This window comes from Chlamydotis macqueenii, chromosome 3, assembly GCF_036417535.1.
Source record: "Chlamydotis macqueenii isolate bChlMac1 chromosome 3, bChlMac1.mat, whole genome shotgun sequence".
NCBI classification, from domain to species: domain Eukaryota; kingdom Metazoa; phylum Chordata; class Aves; order Otidiformes; family Otididae; genus Chlamydotis; species Chlamydotis macqueenii.
Window position 1 is genome coordinate 893,921 of NC_141558.1, and position 8,730 is coordinate 902,650.

General features: G+C 69.8%; 1 protein-coding gene across 2 annotated transcripts; it reads left to right on the plus strand.

Moving 5' to 3' along the window:
- Window positions 1-1,274: 1,274 nt before the first annotated feature.
- On the plus strand, window positions 1,275-8,471 carry GAREM2 (GRB2 associated regulator of MAPK1 subtype 2). 2 transcript variants are annotated; one of them, XM_086744505.1, is made up of 7 exons: window positions 1,275-1,420; window positions 2,848-2,988; window positions 4,539-4,669; window positions 5,170-5,601; window positions 5,704-6,270; window positions 7,089-7,252; window positions 7,365-8,471. In XM_086744505.1, exons 1-7 carry the CDS (start codon window positions 1,309-1,311, stop codon window positions 8,221-8,223), a joined length of 2,406 nt encoding a protein of 801 aa, XP_086600631.1. In that variant the 5' UTR covers window positions 1,275-1,308; the 3' UTR covers window positions 8,224-8,471. The 2 variants fall into 2 exon arrangements, with proteins under 2 accessions (XP_086600631.1, XP_086600630.1); XM_086744504.1 differs by having other exon boundaries at window positions 5,170-6,270.
- Window positions 8,472-8,730: the final 259 nt, after the last annotated feature.

Consider the following 8,730-nt stretch of genomic DNA (forward strand, 5'->3'; position numbering starts at 1 on the left):
GCTCCCTCGGGAAGCTTTTTGTGTGTCCCAACACATTTGGGCATTGTCCTGGAGGACCCTGCTGCTGCCCCGATGGCACCTTTGGGTGCCCCCCTGCTACCAGCACCAGGCCCCCACCCCTGCGCCGGATCAGGCCCTCGAGGAGGGGTTGGGGTCTCTGGCCCCCATTGAGGGGGGGCTCCAGCAGCACCCCCACGCCTTGTAGGGGACAGCGGGGTGACAGGGCCCGGTGTGGGGTGACACGTCCCCCCCTGCTCCGCACCCTCATCCTCCTCACCCCGGGTGTCCGGCCACCCTGGGGTGGTGGCTGAGGGGGCCGTGTCCCCGACCCCAGCCTTGCCCCCGCTCCCCACTGCTTTTCGGCCTCCGTGGCTGGGAGTGAGGGGTGCGGGGCCCCCCCCGACTGGGACCCCCAGCTCAGGGCGGCTGTGAGTCCCCGGGGTGCGGGGGCCTGGCTCCGTGTGACAGTGGTGTCCCTGCCGGGGGGTCCCCCGTGGTGGTGGTGACCCTGCCAAGGGGGGGCCCTGTGATGATGATGTCCCTGTTGGGGGGTCCCCGTGGTGGTGGTGACCCTGCCAAGGGGGGGCCCTGTGATGATGATGTCCCTGTTGGGGGGTCCCCGTGGTGGTGGTGACCCTGCCAAGGGGGGGCCCTGTGATGATGATGTCCCTGCCGGGGGGTCCCCGTGGTGGTGGTGACCCTGCCAAGGGGGGGCCCTGTGATGATGGTGTCCCTGTTGGGGGGTCCCCGTGGTAGTGGTGACCCTGTCGTGGGGGGTGCCCACGGTGGTGACCCTGCCGGGGGGGTCCCCATGACGGTGATGTCCCTGCCGGGGGATCCCCGCTCCACGTGCCGGTGCCTCGGTGCTGGGCTGGGGGTCTCCACCGGGGGGATCGGGGCGCAGGGCGGCATCGGGCTCCTCCGCCTGTCCCTCCCCCGCCCCCCCCCCGCCCCTCAGCCCTTGGGAACCCCCGGGAGATGCGGGTCACGCCTCGCCCCCTCCCCTCGACGGCCGAAGGCGGCCGAGCCCCCCGGTACCCCCGGGGCGGTGCGGCCGAGCCCCCCCCCGGTACCAGCCCCCCCCCGGGGAGGGGATGCCCGGCCGATGGGGGGGCTCCCCGCCCGCCTCCCCCCCACCCCCCCTTCCTCGGCTGGCGGGGCGGGCGGGCAGGAGGGGCCGGGGGCGGGCGGGGGGCGGCTCCGGGCCGCCCCGCTCCCCCCCCGCCCCCCGGCCCCGGCCCCGGCCCCGGCCCCGGCGGCGATGGAGCCCGGCGCGGCCGCGCCCCCCCCGCGCTGAGCCGCGATGCCATGGAGAAGCTGGCGGCCGGGCTGGGCCGGCTCCGCTGGAGCCCCGCGGCGCTGCCCCTCGACGCCATCGTCAGCCGGTACCGGCTGCCCACCCTCGTCTGCCTGGGGCACGGTGAGCGGGCCGGGGGGTGAGGAGGAGGAGGAGGAAGGGTCGGGGGGGTGAGGAGAAGGAGAGAGGAAGGTTGGAGTGATGGGGAGGACGGAAGGAGGGAGGCTGGAGTGATGGGGAGGAGGAGGGAGGAAGGCTGGGGGGACGAAGAAGAAGGAGAGAGGCTGGAATGAGGAGGAGGAGGGAGGAAGGCTGGAAGGAGAAGGAGGAGGAGGGATGAAGAATATGGGGGTGATGAGGAGGAGGGAGGAAGGCTGGAGAGGGGAGGAGGACTGAAGGAGGGAGGCTGGGGTGATGAGGAGGAGGAGGGAGGAAGGCTGGAGTGAGGGGAAAAGGAAGGAGGAAGGCTGGAGGGGTGAAGAGGAAGGAGGTAGGCTAAAGTGGTGAGGAGGAGGGAGGGAGGAAGGCTGGAAGGAGGAGGGAGGGGTAGAGGGTGAAGGGATGGGGAGGAGGGAGGAAAGAAGGCTGGAGAGGTGAGGAGGGGGAGGGATGAAGGCTAGAAGGATGGAGAGAGGGGAGAAAGGGTAGAGGGAGGCTGTAAGGATGGGGAAGAGGAGGGAGGAAGGCTAGGGGGATGAGGAGGGAGTGGGGAAGACTGGGGGGTGAGGAGGAGGAAGGAAAGTGGGAGGGATGAGGAGGAGAAGGCAGAGAGGAAGACTGGAGGGGTAGAGAGGAGGAGGGAGCGAGGCTTGATAAGTGAGGAGGAGGAGGAGGGAGGATGGAAAGGAGAGGAGGAGGAGGGAAGAAGGAGGAAGGCTGGAGGGACCAGGTGGAGGGAAGGAGGGAGGCTGGAGTGATGGGGAGTGGGAGAGGAGGGAGGATGGAGAGGTGAGGAGGAGGAGGGAGGAAGGCTGGAGGTATTAGGAGGAAGTAAGGAGGATGGGAGGAAGGCTGGAGCACTGAGGAGGAGGAATGTAGGCTGGAGAGGTGAGGAGGAAGGAGGAAGACTGGCGGGAGGAAGGCTGAAGTGCTGAGGAGGAGGAATGGAGGCTGGAGGGGTGAGGAGGAGGAAGGAGGAAGACTGGCAGGAGGAAGGCTGGAGCGCTGAGGAGGAGGAATGGAGGCTGGAGGGGTGAGGAGGAGGAAGGAGGAAGACTGGCAGGAGGAAGGCTGGAGCGCTGAGGAGGAGGAATGGAGGCTGGAGGGGTGAGGAGGAGGAAGGAGGAAGACTGGCGGGAGGAAGGCCGGAGCGATGAGGAGGAGGGAGGGAGGAAGGCTGGAGAGGCGAGGAGATCGTCACCCAGACCCTGGTGCCCCCGCTGCGGACGGGGGTCCCCCCACGCCGGGGCCCCGCCAGCCCCGCTCCCTCGGCCTGTGGTGCGCGGCGGGGGCAGCTCTGGGGGGCAAAGGAGGGGTTTCCTGGGCGAGCGGGGGGCTCGGCAGCGGGCGCCCCGGGATGGCGGGGGGGTGACGGCGCCGTGCCCCCCCAGGCGAGCGCGTGGAGGGGGTGAGCGCCCAGGACGTGCTGCTGGTCCACTCCTGCCGGCAGTGGACGACGGTGACGGCCCACAGCCTGGAGGAAGGCCACTACGTCACCGGCCCCAAAATCGACATCCCCCTCCAGTACCCAGGTGGGTGGGGGGCGTGGGGATGGGGGGGTCGGCGTGGGGGGCAGGGACACCCCACCCCGTCTGGCGGCTGAACCGGGGGTGCTCCAGTGTGGCCCAGGCTGGGGGAGGAGATGCTCTGGGCTGGGGGCTCAGCCCAAAGCTGCGGTGCTGGGGATGGGATGGGATGGGATGGGATGGGATGGGATGGGATGGGATGGGATTGGGATGGGGATGGGGATGGGATGGGGATGGGATGGGATGGGAATAGGATAGGGATAGGGATGGGATGGGATGGGGATGGGATGGGATGGGATGGGATGGGATGGGGATGGGATGGGATGGGATGGGATGGGATGGGGATGGGATGGGGATGGGATGGGGATGGGATGGGATGGAAATGGAGATGGGATGGAATGAGGATTGGGATGGGAATGGGATGGGGATTGGAATGGGGATGGGATGGGATGGGATGCAGACAGGGATAAGAACAGGATGAGGGTGAGGATGAGAGGGATGGGATGGGGATGGGGATGGGATGGGGATGAGAATGGGATGGGATGGGACTGAGGAGGGGGATGGCGATGGGGATGGGACAGGAATAGGGATGGGGATGGGATGGGGACAGGGAGAGTGATGAAAACGGGATGGGCTGGGAGTGAGGACAGGGATGGGGATGATGATGAGGGTGTGACAGGGATGGGATGGGACGGGATGGGATGGGATGGGGATGGGAGAGGGATGGGACAGGGATGGGACCGGGGCTGGGGCCGGCGGAGCAGACGAAGGCGCTGAGCTGCCGGCGGCCGCCGCAGCAAAGCCTTAATGACCAGGCTGAGTGCTGGCCATGGCGGTAACGAGCCCTGCTAATAAATAAATAATGGGCAACGCGGCGGGGGAGGGGTTCATCGCCGTCCCGCGGCGGGGGCCCAGGAGGGGAGCCCGGGCGGTGCCTTAACCGGCTCCGAGGGGCTCGGGCCCCGCGGCTCCAGCCTCGCCCCGCTCCCGCGTCCCCCGGCCGGGACCCGCGGTGGCCCCAGCACGGCTCGGCGCGGGGCTGGCGGCGCGGGGCTGGCGGCGCGGGCGCGCGGGGGATTAATATTCCCCTCAGGTCCGTCCTCGCCGAGCCGGTGTCGATGGCGGCGGTTTGGCTGCCGGCCGCGGCCCCCTCCGCTCCGGCCTTCGCTGCGCCGCCGGCCCTGCTGCTGAGCTCCCCGTCCCCTTCCTGGGGGCTCTCCCAGCCGAGGGGCATTTTTGGGGGTGCTTTGGGGTGGCATCACCAAAACTCCCCGGGTGCCCGGGGCTTTGTGCTTTGTCCCACCCAACCCCCCTCCTCAGTGCCACGTGTGGGGCACGGGGGCTGCCCCAGTGTCCCCTGGCAGCGCTGGGACACCCTGAGCGCAGCCCAGAGCTGCCCCCCGAAAACCCATGGGGACCCCAGGCCAGTCTTGAGGGCAGCCGCCCCCGAAGGGCGATGCTGGCCCCGAGGTGGGTCACAGCAGGTCCCCAGGGGGCGGGGGGGCGGGGGGGGGGGGCGCTCCTCTCACCGCCGTGGCTCTGGCTGTCCCACGCAGGGAAGTTCAAGCTGCTGGACCAGGACCGGGACATCCGCGAGCCCGTGCAGTACTTCAACAGCGTGGAGGAGGTGGCCAGCACCTTCCCGGACCGCGTCTTCGTCATGGAGGCCATCACCTTCAGCGTGAAGGTCGGTGAGGGGACGGTGGTGGGACAGCAGGTGAATGTCAGGGAGTGGCGGGGGGACATCAGGGGACGGTGGTGGGAATTGGGAGGTGGGGGTGGGACATCAGAGGTAGGTTGTGGGACGTCAGGGATAGTGGTGGGAATTAGGGGTAGGTTGTGGAGCATCACGGGTTGGTGGGGGGAATCAGGAGATGGTGGTGGGGCATCAGGGGCTGGTAATGGCACATTATAGGCCAGTGATGGGATGCCAAGGGACAGTGCCAGGGCAGGGGTAGGTGATGGGGGATCAAGGGTTGGCGGTGGGACATCGGGCGATGGTGGGGGGACATCAGGGGTAGGTTGCGGGACATCGGGAGACGGTGGTGGGACATCAGGAGACTGGTGGGACGTCACAGTAAGGTGGTGGGCATCAGGGGTTGGAGGCGGCACATTATAGGCCGGTGGTGGGACGTCAGGGGACAGTGGCAGGGCGGCGGGTCCCATGGCGGGGCCGCCCCGGGGCAGGTGGTGTCGGGGGAGTTCAGCGAGGACAGCGAGGTGTACAACTTCACGCTGCACGCGGGGGACGAGCTGACGCTGATGGGCCAAGCCGAGATCCTCTGCGCCAAGCCGGCCAAGGAGAAGTCGCGCTTCACCGCCATCCTGCGCAAGCTGGGCAAGGCGGGGCCGGCGGCGGGCGCCAGGCCGGCCAAGGGGAAGATGCCGTGCCTGATCTGCGTGAACCACCGCACCAACGAGAGCCTCAGCCTCCCCTTCCAGTGCAAGGGCCGCTTCAGCACGCGCAGCCCCCTGGAGCTGCGGCTGCGGGAGGGCGAGCACACCGTCCGCAGCATCATCGAGAAGGTGCGGCTGCCCGTCAACGTGGCCGTGCCCAGCCGCCCGGCGCGCAACCCCTACGACCTGCACGCCATCCGCGAGGGCCACCGCTACAAGCTGGTGGGCATCGTCTCCAAGACGGTGGTGCTGTGCTGCATCCTGCGGCGGGACGAGCTGGTCCCCTTCCACTTCCTGCTGCTGACCGACATGCCCCGCTTCCAGCTCCCCGAGGGGCTGCTGGCCGGGGACCCCCACCTGGAGAAGCTGCTGCGGGACAGCGCCGCGTACTGCCACGACCGCTTCAACCCCGACGAGTACTCGCGGGCCGTGCGGGAGGCCAAGCCGGACTTTTCGGAGGAGCACGCCAGCCCCCGGCGCTTGCGGCTCTGCCTGCCCGCCTGCGCCCGCGAGGAGCTCAGCCAGCCCCTCCGGCGCCTTTCCCTCTGCGCCTGCGGCGCGGGGGTCCCCCGGGAGCCCACCGCCCGCTGCCAGGGACCGCGGGGAGGCGGAGGGGGCGCCCAACGCCCGCCGCCGCCCGATGACCCCGACCGGGAATACATGACGCCCGACTGGGCCGAGCCCGAGTTCAGGACTCAGGAGCCGCTGGAGATTCCCTACGAGGAGCTCTGGAGCAACCCCGGCCCCGAGGGGCCCTGCGAGCTGGGCGGCGGCACCGGGCACCAGGACCTCCTCGCCTTCACCCTGCTGGGGTCCCCGCACCGTCCCAGCGCGCCCGGGGACGAGCCCCGCGGGGACACGCCGCCCCCCGTGCCACCCAAGTCGGAGGCGGTAAGAGGTCCCGTCCCCGGGGATGGGGAACGACGCCCTGGGGTCCCGCCCTGGCCGGGGCGATGCACCCGGATAACCGGTGGAGCCCGGGGCCGTGCTCAGCCCCACGGCACGGCCAGCCGGACCCCCTGGGTGCTGCGGGGCTGGGGGCCCCTGTCCCTCCCCAGCTCTGTTCAGCCACCCAAATCCCCTGGGCTCCCCGGCACCACAGGGTACCCAGAGCTCCTCACCACTGCGGTGCCCAAATCCTCGGGACACCCTCGTACCGTGGGGTCTCCAATTCCCCAGGGCTCGCTGCACAGTGGGGTACCCAAATCTCTTGGGCTTCCCAATGTCATGGGGTACCCGAATCCTATGGGGTTCCCTGCACCACGAGGTACCCAAATCTCTAGGGCTTCCCAGCACCGCGGGGTACCCAAATCCTCTAGGCTCCCCTGCACCATGGGGCACCTGAATCTCTTGGGCTTCTGAGCACCATAGAGTACCCAAATCCTCTGGGCTCCCCTGCACCGTGGGGTACCCGAATCCTCTGGGCTCCCCTGCACCGTGGGGTACCCAAATCCTCTGGGCTCCCCTGCACCGTGGCTTGCACCATCCTTAGGTCTCCCCTGCCCCATGCAGTACCCAAATTTCTCAGGCTCCCCCTCACCATGGGGTATCCACATTTTTGGGGTCCCTGTACCATGGGGTACCCAAATCTCTTGGGCTTCATGGCTCGATCGCAGCTGGCTGCCCCCGAACCCCCCCGTCACCCCCTCTCCAGATCCCCCGGCCCCGGTGACTGGGTGGGGGTCTGACGATGCTCACCCCCCATCCAGGTGAAGGAGGAGTGCCGGCTGCTGAACGCGCCCCCCGTGCCGCCCCGGGACAGCCGCCCCCCGGCCCCCTGCAGCCCCCCGGCCCCCCTGCGCTGCCCGAAACTGGCGCCCGCTCCCTCGCCCAGCCCCAGCCTCTCCTACTACTCCTCGGGGCTCCGCGACGGGTGAGTGGCTCCGGCGCGGGCGTGGGGACGCTGGGGCAGCGGGGTGACACCGTGGGGTCCGGGGGGGTCACGCAGCCCTGGGGTGATGGTGATGGTCCCCTTCCTCCCGTAGGTCGGCCCCGCGGAGCGACAGCGGCTCGCCCTCGCCCGACGCCTACTCCCTCTACTGCTACCCCTGCGCCTGGGGCGACTGCAAAGCCGGGGAGCCCCCCGGGCGCCCGCTGCCCCCCGCCACCGAGCCCGCACCCACCTCCTGGTCGGACCCCTGGGCGTACGGCGAGGCGGGCGCCGGGGCGGCCAGCGAAGGATCGACCCCGCTGCCGGCGGCCGAGCCCCCCCTGAAGCCCTACCGCAGCTGCCCCCGCCTCAAGCCCCCGCACCCCCAAAAACGCTTCGCTCCCTTCGGGGCGCTCAACCCCTTCGCCGGCCCCGCCGAGTGGCCGGAGAGCCCGGAATGGTCCAAGCTGCCTTCGGCCCCGGCCGCCCCTTCCTCCTCCTCCTCGCCGGAGCCCTTCGCCCCCCTCGAGGAGCCAGCGCCCCCTCCTCGCCCACCCAAGGGCTGCGAGGGGGACAGCATCGTCATCCGTGGGGCGGCCCCGCTCTCGCCCGCCGTGCTGCACGGGGCCGAAGGCGGCGTCACCCGCCTTTACCTGGCGCAGGGCGTCATCGAGGTGCCGCCGGCAGCGCGGGGCGATGGGGGGGCCCCGCCGGCCGCCCCCCGGCCCAGCGGGGACGGCTCGCCCTGGCTGCCCCCCGCCGACCTCTCGGCCCTCTCGCTGGAGGAGGTTTCCAAGTGCCTGCGCTTCATCGGCCTCTCCGAGGACGTGGTCAGCTTCTTCGCCCGCGAGCGCATCGACGGCAGCATCTTCGTGCAGCTCAGCGAGGAGATCCTGGCCGACGACTTCCGCCTCACCAAGCTCCAGGTGAAGAAGATCATGCAGTTCATCAAGGGCTGGCGCCCCAAGATTTAACCAGCCGTGCTCTGGGGACCCCCTGGAGGTCCCCCCCCGCCCCGCGGGTGCCCCGAGGCCGCAGTGCCGGCGGCTGCGGGTTTCCCTCCTCCCCGCAGCTCGGCCTGTGGCCCAGCCCTCCCCTCCTTTCCTTTTTAACACTGGACGGTAATTTTGGCCCCAACGGGCTGGAAAATACTGGAGTTTGCGTCGACTGGTTTAACTTAATCCTTGTGGATTAGCACAATAAACGTACGGGAGAAAAACGAGCCCCCGGAGAAGCCCCTCGCTCGGGGAGGAGGGAAAGCGGCTCTGGCTGGGGACGGAGGCTCTGGGATCGCTCCCATCCCGGCAGCCCCTTCCCATCTCACCGGGCGCTGTCCCATCCCCAGCGCGTGGCCGGCGACACGCGTCCTCCACCGTGCCTGCACCCCAGGGCGATTTCGCGGGCTCGGAAGGCGGCACCCCGCTCTCAGGGCGAGGCGCCCCACGGCTCCCCGCTGCCGGAGCAGGGCCGCGTCCCCCCGG